This window comes from Martes martes, assembly GCF_963455335.1.
Source record: "Martes martes genome assembly, chromosome: 12".
Lineage (NCBI taxonomy): Eukaryota > Metazoa > Chordata > Mammalia > Carnivora > Mustelidae > Martes > Martes martes.
The window spans coordinates 90,894,684-90,914,760 of NC_137900.1; the positions used below are offsets into that span (position 1 = coordinate 90,894,684).

Consider the following 20,077-nt stretch of genomic DNA (forward strand, 5'->3'; position numbering starts at 1 on the left):
GCGCCGCGCACGCGCGCCCCGCCTCCTCGCGCACGCGCGCCCCGCCTCCTCGCGCACGCGCGCCCCGCCTCCTCGCGCACGCGCGCCCCGCCTCCCGCCTCCAGCTCGCAGGGCGCGGGGCGCGGGCCGGGGCTGTTCTCTCCTCGTTTGACACCCCCACCCCGGCCGCAGAGAGCCCGGCGCCCGGCGCTGTAGGTGCGTCCCAACAAGTGACCCCCTAGGCACACAGTCTGCGCTCGGTCTCGCAGGTGAGGACACGGACGGGCAGGGTCCCTTTTGCGGGCCACCCGGCTGGTGCGGCTGCTCGGCCGCCTCCTCCTCGGGGGTCCCCACGCCCGGCGCCGGGGGCGCTCTGGCACACCTGTCCAGCCGGCTTCGCGGGCTGGCCGGCTTCGGCGGTGGCAGGGCCTCAGCGGGGGCGGGAGGCGGGCGGCGGGCCGGTGCGCGCACGGCCCCTCCGGCTGCCTCTTGGGACTGGTGCCCCGCGGTGTCGCGAGTCACCGACACGATCTTGAGAGCTGGGGTCTGGCGGGGCTCTGGGGCAGCCAGAAGAGACCCGAGACCTGCTCTTCCCTGGCAGGCGGGCCCTTCTCTCCTTCTGGCCCCCTTACCCCCAAAGCCGGCTCCCGGGGAGGCACGAGGCACGAACAGGGCGCAGTGTGCCGGGCAGGCCGAGCGCGAGGGCAGACGGAAATCCACTGGGGTGCCCGGGGAAGGCCCTCTTAGGGCCTCAGTTTCCCCCTTCCCCATTCGTAAAATGAGATAGTTGGAGCCATGTCTCCTCCCCTTCATCTCTGACTTCTTGCTCAGGGAGGAGAAGCGTCCCTTCCCCTCCTGGCCACACTCCTGCGGGAAGAGGGCAAGACCGGCTTCTCGGCGGAGAAAGCACTTCCAGGCAGTGCGCGATCCTGGTGGTGGGGGCGGTTGGGGGGTGTCCGCCCCGCCCACCCACACCCTCCCTTGCCTCCTCCCAAGTCTCCCCAAACTCTGGCCGTGGGCGCCCTCTGGTGTCTCCTTTCCCACCTTGCAGTCATGTACCAGAACTCCCGTAGGGCGTTTTGTAAAATAAAGAAACTATAATAATAATGAAAAGTATAAAATGTATAGAGTTTTCAAGAAACTGTGTTCTACTTCCAGAAAATGGTCACTTTAACTTTGTAAATATTTATCTAAAATGATATTTACAAAACTGTGATATATATTATTTGATTGTATATGTACAACTGTAAATACATTTGTACCTCTCTTGTATTCTAAAATAAAAATTACTTGGAACATTTATCACTTAGCATTCGAAGGGGTCGACACATTTATCTGCATATCTGCATGAAGAGGAAATGTGGAAAGTGCCTAGAAACTGGAGAGGGGATGGGAAGAGTTGTTCCACTGGTTTTGAAAGTCACTGTTGTGCCCTCCCCAAGGAAAATTCTCTGGCACACCTGGGATGTCAGCTCCCAAAGAGATCGCCACAGTTCAAAGCAACCAGAAATCTCTGATGGGGCTGGGTGTAATCTTCATGCTTCCAGCTAACTCTCAAATATTGACGTCCTACTTTGTTACTTCCCCCAAATTTTTACCTACCTTTTTTTTTTTTGTTCTTTTCATGGACAACTTAAGAGAATTCAAGTAGCCCATGGGGGTGGACCAAGATGGCCACCAAGTGCCCTCCTGATGCCTAGAATTTCCAAATGCTCGGGGTACCCATTTCCAGACCCTCCCTGAGGAAGTCAAAAGACCAGGAAAGCCATCAGTGCAGGGCCAGGCCCTGGCTCTCCTATCCAGCACCTCCTGGCCAGGAGGAGGTATGCCCCCTGGAGAGTGTGAGTTCACGCCTGTATTCCAACACCTGCTAGTTGGTGGGTCACCCGTCCAACCCACTGGCATCCCACAGGCACTTGTCTATGCATCCTCAGTTAGCCGTGTGTGTGTGCACACGAGCACACACACACATACAGGAAGACACTTGAGCTCACACTTTTATAGGCAGGCCATCCCCATTTGGAGCTTCAGGTACTCCCAAAGACCCCCATACTTTGGGGTACTGGTCTTGTACCCAGGCAGATGGAGGCACGGGGAGAGATGTACACTTGGTGTGTCCATTTGCAAGGTCCATCTGGGGTTTCCTCCCTAGGGTCAACGGGGAAAGTCACCCTTGGTGGTCTTCCTCCCCTTGTCACCAACCTGGCCTCTCCTTTGAAACCTCACCACTAGGCTTCTGATGCCTCCAGTGGCCCCCGGTATTACCTTCCACCCACTGTAGGCCCCACAGAGGCCTCTTGTTTCCATAAATAAATCTTGAATCCCCTTTCCACCGGATGCTGACCAATAGAGTTAAACACCCTCCTCACCCACCTGACATGCCTCCTAGAGAGTAATGCTGGCTTCCTTCCGCAGTCAGACTTCAGAGAGGGTAGTAGGGCCCTTGACCAAAAATCTTCATGGCTCTCCCTGGGTAATTCCATTCTGAGAAGTCTCTGGACAGAGCCCAGGATCCACAGCCCGGGCTCCAGAACCCGCCTGGTGGCAGCAGGCTGTAATTGCAGGCTAAACTGCCTTTGCTCCCCCCGCCGCCCCAACCAGCTATGGACCTCTGGAAATGTGCTGGTGCGAGAGATCCAAGGAGGAGCAGTGTGGAATGGGGGTCCTGAAGAATCGCACATTGGTGGGAAGCCAGATTCCGAAGGCCTCAGCTCTTACCGTGCTTGCATTCCCAGCAGATGCCTCAAGCCCCTCTCCACACCCTCTCCTCCCCACAAAGGCATGCGAACACCACTGGCAGTTTCTGGCCTTAGGGATTTAAATGCATTTGTTCTGGGAATCCTCCCCGCAAACCTGTGAGGCTGATGCTCTTTTTTCCTCCCTGATGCGCTATTAATATCCATTTGAAGTAGAAGAAAACTGAGCTAGAGAGTAAATCATTTGCCCACGTCACCCGTGGGCAGTGGTAGAGCAGTTTTCGCCGTGGCCACTGGCCCTTGGAGCCATGCTCATGACCAGTAGGCCAATCACATCCCAGTTGGCCCACAGAGTCGGTCCAAAGTTCTTTGGGCATATCCCACAGGGATCCAATGTGGACCAGCCCATATACTGGCCTTGTATTCTTCAGCCTTGCAAAACTCGCTCACTCACTCTAGAAGCTTTTTTGTAGATTCCTCAGGACTTCTATGTACACAATCATGTTGTCTCCGAATCGAGACAGTTTTACTTCTTGCTTTCCAATCAAGAGGCTTTTCTTTCTTTTTGTCATCTTACCGCGTGGTTCAGGAACTCCTTGCAGGAGTTCCTACTTTGAAACCCTGTTCTGCTGCCCTTCCCTGGCTGTGTGACCCGAGGCAAGGCAGTTAGCCTCTCTGTGCCTCAGTTTCCTCAAATGGAAAAGAATGTTGTGAGGAGTAAGTGGGCTAATGTATATCAACGAATAAAGCATATGGCGTCATGACTGGCACAACATAAAGTTCAATAAACAGAAGCCGTTGTTAAGACAGGGTTGCCTTTGGTGGGTGAGAAGGGCTGCACTTCTACCACCCACCCCACTGGGCATCCCCCCAGAGGGCATCTGAAGTAGTTGCCCAACCCCTTTTCTCCTATCCTTTGCCATATCCATTATCTTTGGATCTCTTGAAATAGAGGAACAGATACCCCAAACTTTCAGCTTCCTTCCTGCCTCAGAGCTTGCCTGCTGGGATGCATGTCTGTGGCTGGTGGGGAAAGTTCCAGATGGGGGCTGATTAGCACCCGTGCCAAATGCTTCCCGCAACGTGGCTGCCTCGGCCAAATCAGACATCTTGCATGTCGGCTCAGGGCTTCAAAGACATGTGCTCCAGGAGCCTGCCCCCACGTGTTTGGTACCTGGCCCAGGTGGGATTAGAGCAGGTGGAGAGTGGCCCAGAGCAACCCTGCTGCTCCCCCACCCCAAAGGAGGTGATTGAGGGTGCAGGCTCTGGATTGGTTGGTTTGCGTCTGAAAGGCACACCCGTGGGCCACTTGGTTACGATCTCTAGGGAATGGCTAACCCAGGAAGGGGCCTCAGTTCCGAGCACTGATACACAAGGAACAAGACATAAAGCCCCTGGTTCTTGGAGGACCCCCGTTCTGGTGGAGGAAGTTTGCAATAAACGAACACGAACATTCAGTGACAAGAAAGGAGACAGGATCGAGTGATAAAAAAGGGACCAAGGATTATTCCAGAGAAGGTGGTCAGGGAAGGTCTCTGTGAGGAGGTGAGAGTTGAGCTGAGGACTGAGGGAGGAGAAGCAGCCAGCCCCACCAAGACCCCGGGGGAAGAGAATTCCATGCCAGGAGCATCCCAAGTGCACCGATCTTGGGTTGGTGACCAGAGCGGTGTGTGTAGAACGAAGGCAGGTGAGACCAGCACATCTGACTGCAGTGGAGGGACTAAGGGGTCGGGTTAGGAGGGGAGCGAGCTCAGAGACAGGTCCCACGAAGATGAGTTCAGATTTTATTCTTGGTGTAAATGAAGCTGCCAGAAGTGTTCTAGGCAGGAAAATGGTTTAACCTGATGGGTTTTGAAAAGCTCACTCTGGCTGCTGTTTGGTGATTGGATGGTAGGAGGGGCAAATGTAGAACCCAGGAGACCAGCCTAGAGGCGGTGCCCAGGTAAGAGATGACTGAGGGACCTGAGGAAAGTGCACAGATGGGAGGTAGATGGATGTGGGGGGAACTGATGAAGGTTACACCCGATAGGCCATTAAAATCATTGAGGGAGTTAAACACAGACTCACAGATTTCCAAGACCCCACCTTTGTAGCACCTCAGTGCCCAAGTTTGGGCTCAGGAATCCATAGTCTTTTTTTTTTTTTTTTTTTTTAAGATTTTACTTACCTATTTGACACAAAGAAAGAGCACAAGCAGGGGGAGCGGCAAAAGCAGGCTTTCCGCAGAGCCGGGAGCCCAATGTGGGGCTCAATCCCAGGACCTTGGGATCATGACCTGAGCCGAAGGCAGACACTTAACCAACTGAGCCACCTAGGTGCCCCGAGGAATCCATATTCCTAATAAGCGCCTCTGGGATGTGCACTCTGTTTCCGGGTGCCCAGGTGTCCGCGTGGTACGAAGAAACAAGTGTGATGCAGAGAGGAGCACTGGTGAGGAGTCTGGAGTCTCGGATGCCAGTCCCAGCTGCAAGTCTCTTGTGGGACTCAGAGACCCCAAGGACCATCAGGAAGAGCAATTCCTACCTCCAAGATGGGCCAAGTGTGAGGAATAAGTAGCACGTGTCTGTGCAGTGTCCAGCAAAGGACAAGGCCCTCGAGAAGTGTTTGGTAAATGGCGCAGGCTTTAGGGCAAAGCAGGTGCAGTGGGAAGGAACACTGGCCCTGCCACCAAGCCACTCTGTGCATTTTAGTCCTTTTTGGCCCTTAGTTTCTTCCTCTATAAAAAAGTATCTGCAGTGGATATGTCTCTCCTAAATCCATGTGTTGAAATCCTAACCCCCAAGTTAATGGCATGAGGAGGTGGGTCGTTTGGGAGGCGATGAGTTCACCAGGGTGCCTTATAAGAGACACCCCAGAGACTCCTCTCACCCCTCTGGGCTATACGAGGAAATAGTGAGAAGTGAGTTGTCTGTGAACCAGAAAGCCATCTCTCAACAGGCACAGAATCCTCCACTACACTAAGTAGTCATAATCCCAATGCTGTGACAGGCCCTGGAAACGTGGGTGCTGTGAGAATGGGAGGGGCAGAGGTTATGTCCATCCCTCCTGGGATGAAAGTGGATGATGTCCAGAGTACCCTACTCTTGGTCTAGGGGCACTCCCAGGCCTAGCTCCCTAGCAGACTGGGCTACCCTGGCTCATGGGACACCACTGCCCTCTTATGGCAGAGGCCAGACTCAGCAGATGGACCCTTCTCACACTTTTGTAGCTCTATCCCCATCCTCCAGGCAGGAGGACAAGTGTCTGACCTTTGGATGTCCCATGGAGTCCTGGAATTTATATCGTTGACTGCCTTGCAGGATTGGCTTTCTTGACAGATGTAGTTGTGAGCTTTGCTTAGAAAGAAATGTCCTTTCGGAGGTTTAGCAAACTGGTCTGATGGATCTTTGGGAGGCGGTGGATCTGATTTACTGAGTACAGTGCGTGAGGCTGATACAAGTAATTTAATCCTCTTTAGGGTCCTTGTGCATAATCATCAGCTCCAGTTCCCTGAGGCTGAAATGCTGTTTGTTGTGGATTCTATAAATCATGTAGGGCAAGGAGGAGGGAGAGGGTAGTGGGAGGCAGGGAGGAGGGAAGAGCTGCTATTAAGTAGGATACAGAGGGAGTGCCTGGGTGGCTTAGTCAGTTAAGCATCTGCCTTCAGCTTGGGTCATGATCTTGGGGTCCTGAGATTGAGACCCACATCAGGCTCTCGGCTCAGGGGCGTGTCTGCTTCTCCCTCTCCCTCTGTGATCTCTCTCACTTTTGCTCTCTCTCAGATAAATAAATAAAGTCTTAAAAAATTAATTGGACACGGAGATATAGCCACATATACATCTGTCTGCCCACTATTGAATCCTTAGAACAGCTCCTGGCACACAGAGAGGGCTCAGTTTATTGTATGAGTAAATATAAGCCCATATCTTTGTATTATGTGTGCACCTGCCCTCCCTACAAAATAGGGCTGCTTTGCAAGGTTTGCATATTTTCTTAGGGAGTTTTCTTTTTAAGTTAGAGTGAATCAGCTCATTCGAAAGAAGTTGTTAAGAAAGAACAGAATCAGCATCTGGAACACTGTTTGGGGGTAGAGGTGGCTGTTTGGTGCCGAACCAGCACCCACGAGGAGGCAGTAAAGGAGAATACTGGGGCTACTAGGAACAGTATGAAAACGGCCTATTTTTTCTTTCCAACTGTATTTTCTGTAGATCCCACCTACCAAAGAATCACATTTTAGCAACTTAGAGTTGGAAGGAGACTCACAGGGCCAATTCTCGATGATCTTTAACTCTGACAAACCATACATGGGATGATGATTACTAAAGATTTTTGGTTAAGAATCAAACGCCATGCAACCTGAGATTTCATTATTCCACAGGTGCAGCCTTGCCAATAGTAAAAATGGCAACTTGGCTTCCTCACTCCCTTCATGTTAACCAAATGGTTGCCAATAGTCAACATGGCCGCCAGACTGTGAGTTCCTATTGGCGGCTGCTCTGAGGCCCGCCTTGCCCCGCCCCTCCGTGCGACGGCTGGGAACTGCAGAGACGGACGTCGTGGTTCCCGGCCGGACTGCGCCTGCGCTTTTCTTTGGCGCCAAGATGGCGATGGAGATGAGGCTGCCCGTGGCTCGGAAGCCTCTTAGCGAGAGCGTGGGCCGCGATACTAAAAAACATCTGGTAGTTCCGGGGGACACAATCACCACGGACACGGGATTCATGCGGTACGTGGGGACTCGGGGACTCGGGGTCCCAAAGGGCGCCTGCTGGGCTGTCTGCACGTGGCCTCTGTTCCCTTGCATCTAAGTACCGGCGGACGCAGGGCACAGCTGATCATCTGAGCTCCCTTGTTTCCGAGTCCTCCGGCTTTTCACTCAGTGCATTTTGTCCCCGTCTGCGTTTGCCTCGGTCCTTGGAAATCCTTCTCTCCTAACCTCCGGTGTCAAAGACTCCTGGGTTCTCTGCCTGAGGCCCTGATCTCTGAGCCTTCCTCCCTTTCTTCGTTGGAGACCTGCAAAACTGGGGAGGGTTAGGATCAGGGGCCTCTTCTAGTTTTCAGATGAGGGGACAGTGGGCATTCCTGACATGGCCTCTTCTCTAGGCGACATCTCGGTTAACCGACTCGGTAACCGACAGCTCGGTTTTGAAATCAGTAATTGTTTGGGCTCAGGGCATATACAATAGATTGTGCTACACGCACTCAAATCCACATTTTGAATCTGAAGGCAGTACAGTATGTGTGGTTAAGAGAGCAGGCTCTTGAGCCAGAGAGTTGGGATTTCAGTCCTGTGCCATCACATATTCTAAGTTGTATTTCCTCTCCGAGGTCAGTTTCCTCATCTGTAAAATGGTGATAATAACAATAACTCTTTGGTAGGGAAGTGAGAATTAAATGAGGAAATAATTAAGAGAACAAGCCGGGTGCCTGGGTGGCTCACTCTGTTAAGCGTCTGACTCCTGATTTTTAGCTCAGGTGTGATCTCAGGGTCCTGAGATCCAGCCCCGGCAAACCTCACCCCCCAGGCTTCATGCTGGGCTTGGAGTCTCCTTGGGATTTTCTCCCTCCCTCTCTGCCTCTCCCCCTCTTCTTTCTTTCTCTTAAAAAAAAAAAGAAAGAAAGAAAAAGAAGAAAAGAAGCAAAACTCACCATTACATCACTATCATAGATAAACACTAGTGGTATTTCAGCCTTTTGGTCGGGGGGGTGGTGTACAGCACTTATAATATTGCTCTTTAATTTTTTAGTTTGAGGTTATTGGATCCTAAGGAATCTTAAGTGTCAGTCCTTCATGAATTCAGCATATATTTGTGTTATGGGTGGTTGGAGTACAGCTGTGGTCAAAGTAGGGAAATGTGTGTCACGGAGTTTGCATATCACCAGAGAGAGACAGATAATAAACAATAAGCACAACAAGCAACTTGGTATGTTTGGTGATAAATTCAGTGCGGAAAATGCAAAGTTGAGCAGGGTAAGTGGAATGGGGTTGGGAATATGGTGGGGATGGTGGCAGCAGGTGGTTGACTATTTTAAATGGGGTAATCAAGGTACGCCCAGTGGAGAACGTGACATTTGAGTTGACTTGAGTAAGACAAGGGCAGATGTCTCTGCAGCTCTCTTAAACAGTGTTCAGGGCACAGAGAGAAGCCAGACTTTAAAGCAGGAGGAGCCTGTTAGGAATACATGGTTTGTTTTGTTTTGTTTTATTAACGACTTTATTTATTTGACAGAGAGAGACACAGCGAGAGAGGGAATACAAGCAGGGGGCGTTGGAGAGGGGGAAGCAGGCTCCCCGCTGAGCAGAGAGCCCGATGCGGGGCTTGATCCTGGGACCCTGAGATCATGACCTGAGCTGAAGGCAGACGCTTAACGACTGAGCCGCCCAGGCACCCCAGGAATACATGGTTCTTGAAGGGAGAGGTCATCTCAAGAGTTACTCTTGTATCCCTTGTATCCTACTCTCAAAACAGGGGCCATGGAACTTACATGGGGGAAGAGAAGCTCATTGCATCCGTGGCTGGCTCCGTGGAGAGGGTAAACAAGTTGATCTGTGTGAAAGCTTTGAAAACCAGGTGAGAACAAAAGGTGTGTATTCTTTCTTGTGTCATTCGTGTTACACGGCCAGGAACATTCCCTACCCCACCCCTGACCCGCACCAGCTTTATCATCCAGTAGGTCTGCGGTTTTGAACATGACAATAGGAAGGGTATAGGTGACTATAGGCAAGTGTGGGCTGCAAAAGTTTCCTCGCACAACTCGACCTCTCCAAACCTTGGTTACCTTCTCTGCAAAATGAATATGAAAGCATGATCCATCTTGTAGGATTTTCGTTAGAATTCATGGAAACGGGATGTAAAGTACTCAGCACAGGGCCTGCCGCCTAGAAGGGCTCAATAAAGGTTAGCGGAAAGGAAGCCGATGGGGCTGGAACAGAGTGAGCAAGGGGGAGTGTAGGGGCAGCCCGCCTGGATAAGCATTGTGTCTTCCACTTTTTTGTAGTCTAGGATGCCCCTGGAAGGGGTGGCGCAGAAGAGGGACATGGTCTGACTTCTGTCTTAATAAAATCACTCTGGCTGCTGGGAGAGATCGAAGGGGAACACGGGCAGCCTTAGGGAGACGATTAATGGACTGTTTCCATCATCTGACATAATGGTGGCTTGGATGAGCCGTAGAAGTGGGGAGTAATGGCTGATTCTGCATACATTTTGTGTTCTAAGTTTTTTGGTTTTTTTTTTTGTTTTGCTTTTCACACAAGGGTGTTGGATTTTGTATTCTTTGGGATTTTCCATATATAGGACCTTGTCTGTGAATGGAGATAGTTTTTACTTCTTCGTTTCCCAATTTGGATGCCTTTTATTTCTGTCTATTTCGAAGGTAGAGCCAGTAGGATCAGCTGCTGGACTTGTCCTGGAGTGAGAGCGAAATCTAGTGTTCCTCCAAGGCCTCCCAGGACTTCTGGCTTGAGCAGCTGGAGGAATGGTGTTGCCATTTACTGAGCCCTGCCTGCTGGGAGAGGACCAGTTTGTGATGGGGGCTGGGGAGGGGGCTGCTGGAAAGCTTCGCTTTAGGTTGGTGACATTTGGAACTGCCTATTAGTCATGTAAATAGAGATGCTGGCCAGCAGTTGACCAGAGTCTGGAACTCGGGGGAATGGCATAGTCATTGGTCTTTAAAATCATTAGGTCGGATGAGCTCAGCAAGAGGTGAGTGAGGGCCGACAGAGAAGAGGTCCGAGGCTGGAGCCCTCGGCATGGAACGTGTCTTCCTTAGAACTGGGATAAGGACTAGCACTGGGGCTGGAGTTGAGCACCCTGTGGGTGGAGGAGACTGTGAGTGGACTGGTTTGGGTGGGGTCCTAGTCTCCTCCTCCTCCTTTGCTGGTGAAGAAGCCATCTGTGTTCCAGAGCCCACCAGGAAATATTCCGTGCTTAACAGTGCCATGTAATTAACAAAATAGGGGTTTCAGGCTTAAGGAACTACTTGGAATAAATGTCCAAGAAGAGTTAATGGAGACTTTATACATGTAGGAGTGTTTTAAAGTTACCAGTTCCTGGAAATAAGTCGGAACAGCAGAGTTAGGTGAGTTTGCCATACTTCAGCATGGTGCCTAATCCAGGCCTCATCCTGTGGAACTGAAATCTCCAGTGGTGCTTAGTCTTGTGATAAGGTCTGTTCACTGATGGATGACCTGTTTTATCTTCCAGATACAATGGTGAAGTAGGAGACATTGTGGTGGGGAGAATCACAGAGGTAAAGTCAATATCTAAAGTTGGTATTTACAAAGTAGAAGCAAGCTGGTGATTGAATGAATGGGAGAGTCATTCTATCTGTAGTTATGCAAGTGGGGCATTCATTGTATTTGACTCTTACGGAGCACCCCCCCCTTTTAAAAGATTTTATTTTTTTTTATTTGAGAGAGAGCACACAAGTGGGGTGGGGGAGGGGCAGAAGGAGAGGGAGGAGCAGACTCCCTGCTGGGCACAGAGCCCCATGGGGCTGGATCCCAGGACCCTGGGATCATGACCTGAGCCGAAGGCAGATGCTTAACCAACTGAGCCACCCAGGCGCGCCTTATGTGCCCTTTGATGTAGACAGTTGGCTTGTTGTACTGGGGCTTATGGGTCGCTGACGATGTGAGCTCTTGGCCCTGGAGTCTGTCCAACTGTGAAATTTGTCTGTAGGTCCAACAGAAGAGGTGGAAGGTGGAGACCAACTCGAGGTTGGATTCAGTCTTGCTTCTGTCATCCATGAACCTTCCTGGAGGAGAGCTGGTGAGGGTCTGCAGGCCAGTACCGGGGAGTGTGCTAGAGAAGGCTCTGGGGCCCACTGTTCCACTGGAAAACTCTGCTTTGTGCTGAGGTTGCCTTTTTTCTACCCTTGTTTGTCTGTCGTGAGGTTTGCTGCCTAGATGTACACGTGGGCTTTTTACTTGGCCCAGGCCTCCCAACATAAGCGGCAGTTGGTATGTGGTAGGATCTGGAACGGCGGTGGGGAGTGACCCCCCCCAAAAGAGAGTTGGAAGAGAAGCTCTCAGTTGCCTGGTGCTCACCTTCCTTGTCTGGGTGTATCCGTTTTGCACAGGGAAGGCGTCCCTTGAAAAGTTGTGTTTAGGTTAGCTTTTCATCAGTTTAATGGCATTTGGTCATTCCAGACAACTGCAGGGCCTAAGGGGTGGCCTTTTGTAAAATGCCGTGGTTTATCTTCAATTCAGCTTGTCTGTACAGAGAGGCTCAGTGCTTGGTTCTCTGGAGAATGCCAGATAAAGGAGGCCCGGCTGAGTTCCTGAAGGAGCGCACAGATTAGCAGGGGAAGTGAGATAACTGATCTAAGTCCCTGGCAGTCGGAGAATAAACAAGCGTGTGACTGTACAGAAAGAGAGAGTGATTTCGCCGGGAGATGCTTGTAGGAAAGGGGCATTGGAGTGGATCCCTGAAGAATGGTTAGAATTTCCCAGGGCATTCCAGAGCACGGGAAATGTGTGAGTAGAGATAGAGTCAGGCTGCCGGCAGTCTGGCTCTGCGGCTGCATGGAGGGCTGCCATGGACAGTGAGTGTAGAAAGGGAGGCTGGGCACGACTGGGAGGGATTTCAGTAGCATGTAAGTTGGAATACTGTCCAGAGAAAGGAGGGAGAGAGGATGGGCGGGGTGGGGGGGGCGCTGTGGGAAGGAAAGTGGTGGTGATCGCTGTGGTGTTCCTTGGGTGACACTGCTTACCTACTCTAGTGTCGGAATACTGTGGCTGGTTCCAGAGATCTTTCTGCAGGATCTGACTTAAGTCATGTCATCGCTTTGTGTATTTCAGAGAAGAAGATCTGCAGAAGACGAGCTGGCCATGAGAGGTTTCTTGCAGGAAGGGGATCTCATCAGTGTATCCTGCACCTTGGATAACAGCATCTCTGTCCTTTATATGGAGCTGGGAAATGGGGCTTTGATCAGATGTCTCCGCCTGGAGACACGTAGTCCTGGTGGGGATCTGGATCCTAGATCAAGTGTCACGGGCTCTGCTGCAGCCTTCCTCCCCCTCCTTAACCCAACCGAACCCCCCAGCTCCTGTTCAGGCCTGCTGCCTCGGTCATTTCATCGGGTTTATCCCTTACGGTGGTCCGTGCTTCAAGCTAGACTCAGATTTTCATAACCAGGCTAGCTTTTGTGCAGGGAGTAGAAAAGGTGTTGTTCACATCGAGAGATTTGTGAGAACCAGCGGGGAGAGGTTGGGTCGCGGTGATGTCCTCCGGGTCTGTCTAAGGCTGTGAGCGGGACCATTGGGGATGGGAGGAGAGGATGGAGAAGGGGTGGCGGGGCCGCAGGGAAGGCAGATGCCGTGAGAGGGTTTGCTCCTTTAGCACTCTGGCCAGGCGGAGGTGCAGGCGGTGTTCTCAGATGGAGCGGTCTCGCTGCACACGAGGAGTCTGAAATACGGCAAAGTAAGTCGGGTTCTTGCTGTTCCTGGATACTGACGGAGACCTCAGCCCACTTCTGAAATCCCCGGTGCTCCCTGGAATTCAGCCCTAAAGAGCCCCAGAAGTTAAGCATGACAGGCTGGCATCCCGCAAAGTGGCAGGTTCACACGGTCATGGCTCAGTGGCATTGTCACGGACGACAGCTCCTGTTCTCTTATTACTGAGGAAACTGGTGTGGCAGAAGAGTTTCTGTGCCCCGCGGCCCTGCGGCCCTGCGGCCCTGCTGGCTCAGCTCGCTCCGGGGGCCACGAGCAAAGGGAGGTCATATGGAAACCCGATGGCCTTGGCTCGAGACAAATGTCCAGTCAAATAAAGTGGATGTCTTTACTAGGAAAGATTGGTTCGCCACTTGGGCCTTTAAATGAAATGTCACTGCTTTTCTTGTATGAAGTTCTATTATTGAGGCTCTTACTGTTTTAACGATAGCATACTTTTTTTCTCTTTTAAAGATTCACTTTATTTGAGCAAGAGAGAGCACACATGAGCAAGGGGAGGGGTCGAGGGAGAGAAGCAGACTCCCTGCTGAGCAGGGCACCCACATGGGGCTCGATCTCACAAACCCAAGCTCACAGCCTGAGCCAAAACAAAGAGCCAGGGGCCCAACGGACTGAGCCACCCCAGTGCCCCACACCAGCATACTTTCTACAACAGATTATGACTTATCAGTCTTTTGGCTTTCTTTGGGGGGGAACCTTTCCGTTTTCTGAGTGGCACAGAAGCCTGTTCCCTTGTGGAGCGGCTCTGGTCAGCCACGCTTATGCCTTCTGGGCCTGGCTACTGCAGACCCTCCCTCAGCAGGATGGGGACTCGGTGTTGCCCTCCCCCCACCAGGGATGGATGTGCACCCAGCCCTCGGCCACTGCCGGGCGAGGTGGGTGGCTGGGATCCAGGTGGAACAGAATGCACGGGCCCACAAGAGGCTTAGGCGCGTCCTCACTCGGCCCAGCTTGCCTGACTCTGCCAGCGCACCAGCCCCAGCTACCAATGTCATGATAAGAATGGCAGGAGGATGAGAGGAGTGGAAAGTCACCTGCTCCTGGAGTGTGTCAACAACCTCTGCATTCAGAAGTGTCCTCTGGGCATAGTTACCCTGTGTGTACGCACAGGTGACTGCAGTTGTGAACGGGAGTGGCCGTGACTCCGCCAGAGCGAGGATGGGTATCCTGTTGGGTCTGCTTTTACGCCCCTCACTCGTGACCCTCCAGTGACTTCGTTCATGCTGTGTTTCTTTAGCTCGGCCAGGGAGTGTTGGTCCAGGTTTCCCCCTCCCTAGTCAAACGGCAGAAGACTCACTTTCATGACTTGCCCTGTGGGGCCTCAGTGATTCTGGGGAACAACGGCTTCATCTGGATCTACCCAACGCCGGAGCACAAAGAAGAGGATGCGGGGGGCTTCACTGCGAACCTGGAGGTGAGTAAACACCGTTGCCGCTGTTGGGGCGAGTGGCGCTCGGTCTTCGCTGTGCTTCTGGGCCAGGTGGAGCTGGCTGTTAGCATTTTTTAAAAATTTTTTTTATTTTTAAAGATTTATTTATTTGATAGCGCACACAAGCAGTGGCGGGAGGGAGAGAGGCAGAGGCAGAGGCAGAGCCCAGCTCGGGGCTCCACCTCACAGCCCTGAGATTGTGATGTGAGCTGAAACCCAAGTCGGACGCCTCACCGACCAGTCCGCCCCCAGGCTCCCTGGGAGCTGGCTGGTTTTAAACCGTGTGATTGCTGTCAACTGAGGGAGTTTGAGTCTCCATTGAGGCGTCTTCACGAACATGTCTTGCCTTCCCCTTGTGATGAAGTGGAACTGGGGTGCTCTCTGGTGGCAGGGATGCCAGGTTGCGGGTCCCGGCAGCTGAAGCGCCCTCCTTTCTGACCTCCCTTGCAGTCAGCAGTTGATTGTTTTGGAGTCTCGCCAGTCATAGGTTGTCGTTACAAATGATTTCTGTGCTTTGCCGTGACTGTTCGCTGACCTTGGTTCTGACTGTTTCCCTCTGCCTCCCCGGGTAGCCCGTCTCCCTCGCCGACCGAGAGGTGATCTCCCGGCTCCGGAACTGCATCGTCTCGCTGGTCACCCAGAGGGTGATGCTGTATGACACCAGCATCTTGTACTGCTACGAGGCATCCCTTCCGCACCAGGTACTCGCTCCAGCCGCGCCTCCCCTCTTGCTCGTCCGTCCGTAAGCGGCGGCTGTGTCCACTGCTCCAGCACCTCCTGAGGGATCGCAAGTGCATCTCCCAGTACCTTCACCGTGTGCGGGGGGGGGTGGAAACGGATCTGCCGACGGCCCTGTCTAGTGTCGGTAGATCCTTCCCTAAGACACTTGGGATAGCCTCGGTGTCTTGTGTCAGTCCAAGGATTTGCGGGGGATGGAGGTGCTGGGAGGACTAGCTTAGGACAGCAGCTCTCTGGACTTCATCTCCCATCCCAAATTTTAGCTTTATCTTTTTAGCAAATCCCAAGAACCGTGTCTTTGTTCCTGTCCGCCAGATACCAGAGAATCTTGATGGTTCATTAAGCTGCTTCTAGCAGATCATACCTTGGAATACTTAACCTCCAATAAAGGAACAGAGAGGGGTGCCTGGGTGGCTCAGTCGGTTGAGCTGCCAATTCTTTTTCTTTTTCTTTTTTTTTTTTTTTTTTAAGATTTTATTTATTTATCTGACAGAGATCACAAGTAGGCAGAGAGGCAGGCATAGAGAAAGGAGGAAGCAGGCTCCCTGCTGAGCAGAGAGCCCGATGTGGGGCTTGATCCCAGAACTCTGGGATCATGACCTGAGCCGAAGGCACAGGCTTTAACCCACTGAGCCACCCAGGCGCCCATGAGCTACCAATTCTTGATTTTGGCTCAGGTCGTGATCTCGGGGTCATGGGATCCAGCCCCATGTCGGGCTCCGCACTCAGTGCAGTCTGCTTGGAATTCTCTCTCCCTCCCTCTCTCTGCCCTTTCCCCTGCTCGTGTGTTCTCTGTCACTCACTCACGAATCTTAGGGGCACCTGGGTGGGTCAGTCAGTTAAGCCTTCGGCTCAGGTCATGGGGATCAAGCCCTGCATCGGGCTCCCTGCTCAGTGGGGAGCCTGCTTCTCCCTCTACCTCTTCCTGCCGCTCCCCTTGCTTGTGCGCATGCTCGCTCGCTCTCTTTTTCTGTCAAATAAATAAAATCTTTTTTGTTTTTTTAAGATTTTAGTTATTTATTTGACAGAAATGCAGCGAGAGAGGGAACAAGCAAGAGAAGCAGGAGAGGGAGAAGCAGGCTTCCCGCCCAGCATGGAGCCCAATGTGGGGCTCAGTCCCAGGACCATGGGATCATGACCTGAGCTGAAGGCAGACACTTAATGACTGAGCCACCCAGGCGCCCCCTAATAAATAAAATCTTTAAAAATAAATAAGTAAGAATAAATTTTAAAAGAAAAAAATGAAAGGAATCTGGAAGGTTTATAGTAACTATGCTTGGTTTCTGCATTTGGATGTCTGCTTATGGTCGGTTTCTTTTCTGAACAGATACCCCTTTTTCTTTTCTTCTTTAGATCAAAGACCTCTTAAAGCCAGAAATAATGGAGGAAGTAGTTATGGAAACGCGCCAGAGGCTTTTAGAACAGGAGGGGTGAGGAGAGACATCTGAAGGACAGGATGGTGTGCACCTGACCCGAGCAGTTCTTGAAAGTGAAGAATCCGATTTGTGGTCCCTGTGTGGCTCCGTGGAGAACTGTGACACTCACCACCTGACCTACATTGGGCTATGTCTGGCCCCAAAGACTTGCTTTCTCCTGATCTAGGGCAGAGGCTGGGGAAGTGCTGCTGGCCCCTTGGGTTGCCTGCAGAGTCGGGCAGTACGGGTACTTGCAGGCCTTGATTTTTTTATTTTTTTAATTATTACTGTCTTTTTTTTTTTAAAGCTTCAAGCCTTTACAAGCACATAGTGTTTCAGCCAAGTGGACTCCCATTCTGGAATAATACAGAGAATCTTTTTCTTCTATTCACCATCAGTTCATAAGGCACAGTGCCCCCATGAAATGGTCCCTATAAAAAACACAGCCTCCCTGACCCGCAAACTGTTTTGGCCTCTGTTCCCACTCCTGCGGCGCAAGTAGGACACTGAAGAGTATAGTTAGTAACTTTTTTTTGAGAGAGAGAGAGAGAGAGCGTGCACGCATGCCCGTGCTGGAGCAGGGATCTTCAGCAGGCTCCACACCCAGGACAGAGCCAATACAGGGCTCTGTCTCCTGACCCTGACATTGTGATGTGAGCTGAAACCGAGAGCCGGAGCTTAACCGACGGAGCCACCCAGGCGTCTGTATAGTTAATAACATTAACCCAGCAGTCACGTGGAAGAATAAAGTCAACCAAGCAGCCTTGGCTTGCTTAGAATGTTGCTTCTAGTGATACATGCGAGTTTACATACATCAGGCTGCCGTAGTCTGTCCCGCCTTTGAGGGGTGATTTGTCAGAGGCTGAATTACCAGTAATAGAGTGAATGTTCAGGGTGCTCTGAGGAACGGGGAAACGGGAAGAGAAATGCAGATGGAAAGGAAAAGCTGTCTTGCTCCTGCGATTGAAGTAGTAATGCATTAATTTTGGAATAATTCAGGGTTAAAAACAGGAGGTTGAAGTTCTCACCGAGGAATGCTAGAGTTCCCATGCTTTGGCTTTCCTAATGACTAGAAACAGTACTCTGATTCAGGTTTGGGAAAACATTTTTTAAAGGCAGCCTATTTCACAGTATGTGAATTTTTTTTTTCTTATTTCACAGTATGTGAATACTTTTTATATATTTATAAATGTGGTATTAACATCACTGTTTCTGTCCCCATGTCCTGTGTAATAATTGGGAGTGTAGCAGATATAAAATCTGACAGAGAACCTTAAACTGCCCCTGGGTCATCTAGTGAAGTGTAAGCCTAGGATAGTTTCAGTGGTTGCGACTCTGAACCCTGCATTTGAGAGTTTTGAAATACAGCTCGGCTCTTCGTTACTGGTATATTTCTTGGCCTTATAACATCACTCGAGAGGTATCATTTTAGACAGCTGAATATTCCATAAGCTGCGGTGCAACCTTAGATCGGCTCACCTGGTGTATTTTTGAGAACACAGGCTGGGCAGAGCAGAGAAGGAGAGGGAGGAAGCCGAAGTCCCCGATTTGGTTTAGTTTTGACTGGGATCATTTGTAAGCTCTCTGAAAGTTTGTTCTCGTTTGGTCTGCTCTCCCCAGCTGCCAGCCTGTGCTGATCATTCAGTATATCCTGAATGGCAATTAATTACCTGCCAATGGAAATGATGATACCAAGAATGGTCTGAAAGCACCTCTTGGGGATGATCTACTCTTCGTGGCCCACTAGAGGGCGCGCTTGCCGAGTGTTAATTCCAGTGGGTGTTTCAAAAAGGAGTAAGGGGAAATCTTTAGGCTGGTACTGAATCCAAGTAGCAACTTGGGATTGCTTTGCTTTATAAAAGTGAGGACAAAAGTAGACAGAACTGAGAATATGTGAACGTAAAGGGATTTATTCAACATCTGGCTACGTTGATTTCTGACAGGCATTTGCTGGGCTCTGCATTTTAGTTTTTTAAGTCCTCAGAAGTGTCATTCTACAGCGCTATGCAGGAAGTTAAAGGGTATAGTGCATCTCTAGAAAATACTGTAATCTAGGCTTGGGATTCACCTATAATCAGACATTGGTGAGTGGAAAGTGGAGATTGGGGATACACCTTTAGATCAGGTCCAGGTGGCCTCTCCGTTGCCCCCTAAAGCATCATCTCAGCTGGGGAAGACGAAACAAGATCTCATTTGATAGTTAGCAGATAGGACCTCCACTTAGAAATGAAAGAAAGGAAGAAAGTAGTTTAAAGAAAGTGACTTGATTAAGCTCCTACTGAGCTTGACTATGAGTCAGGAATAGACTTAAGCATTAGAGTGGTATAAAGCAACCCTTTAGAGAATGGGCTGGACCGATGGTGAAAGGATGTGGGTCCAGAAATTCTATTTCCACCATTGAGACTGGTTCTCAATGATGGATGATGCCCGGGAAGTGATTAGAGCATGAATAGAAGGGCAGCAACATCTCCAAGAAGAAAAATCAGGACAAGATCATGGGTGAGTAAAGGGAACAAGGGTGTCCAATGCTTGGAGAATGAAGTTTCATTCATAGCAAGTCAAGACTAAGTTCGCCGGCCAGGTTATTTCACCAGAGGGCAAAGTTAAACCAACTAACACCTGAATTTGTAAGTTTGAGTTCTAAATTTGGGTACAAGTTCTCATACGCTTCACATAGAGTGCGTCCCATGACCTTTCTGGAAGCTACTATCTACAAAATGACTACCATTTCCCCACCCAGCAGAAATATTCCTAAAATATGTAACAATATAGTAACTGGGTTACAACACCTATAATGTGGCTGTGGTTTTCCCAGAATAGCAACTTCTGAAAAATCAGTTGTCCAACGTGGCCAACAGTTCCACAGTGCAGTCGGAAAAGCACGGGCTTTGCAGCAAAATCGATCCGGGCTCAAACGGTGATCTGGTCACATGCTAACTAGGCAAGTGACCTTGAGTAAGTCACGTCTCTGAACCTTTAGCTGTGTATTAGGGCATAAAGGGGCTTGGGTGCTTTTTGCAGATCACAAGTGTGATTTGCCGTTGTCAGGATCATTGGTTAGGCCTGCTAACCCAGCAATCTGCATTTTCTCGCCTAACAGGGTGTTCTCACGCGAATACACGTATATCTGTGAAATGAGGTCGTTTCATCTTAAAGGCTCTTTCTAGGCAGACATCTATGCACCAGGCTTTGCCTGCGGGAGGTGCTTTACACACGCTGTTTCTTTAATGAGTGAGCCTCCGGATAACCCAGAGAAACAATGAATTCGATAGCAATATGTCGGATGCTTTCCAGTCATTTATTTTTCGCTAGTTCTAATACTTACGCTTCTTGAGGGAAAGGTGAGAATTGGGGGAAGGGGGATAAGGCACCCAATACCTTGGTTTCC

The 20,077-nt window shown here is 50.7% G+C and overlaps 1 protein-coding gene across 1 annotated transcript; it reads left to right on the forward strand.

The window, feature by feature from the left end:
* The first annotated feature begins 7,218 nt into the window (after window positions 1–7,218).
* On the forward strand, window positions 7,219–17,895 carry EXOSC2 (exosome component 2). Its single transcript, XM_080820369.1, has 9 exons — window positions 7,219–7,377; window positions 9,122–9,223; window positions 10,856–10,901; window positions 11,333–11,422; window positions 12,454–12,519; window positions 13,007–13,075; window positions 14,345–14,521; window positions 15,109–15,237; window positions 16,628–17,895. Exons 1-9 carry the CDS (start codon window positions 7,256–7,258, stop codon window positions 16,706–16,708), a joined length of 882 nt encoding a protein of 293 aa, XP_080676495.1. The 5' UTR covers window positions 7,219–7,255; the 3' UTR covers window positions 16,709–17,895.
* The last annotated feature ends 2,182 nt before the right edge of the window (window positions 17,896–20,077 follow it).

What these genes read in the sequence shown, in the direction of transcription:
- EXOSC2 (XM_080820369.1), top strand. Translation starts at nt 7,256, where the DNA reads ATGGCGATGGAGATGAGGCTGCCCGTGGCTCGGAAGCCTCTTAGCGAG. An exon ending in ACGGACACGGGATTCATGCG is followed by an intron (nt 7,378 to 9,121) that starts GTACGTGGGGAC and finishes CTCTCAAAACAG; the next exon opens with GGGCCATGGAACTTACATGG. An exon ending in GGAGTCTGAAATACGGCAAA is followed by an intron (nt 13,076 to 14,344) that starts GTAAGTCGGGTT and finishes GTGTTTCTTTAG; the next exon opens with CTCGGCCAGGGAGTGTTGGT.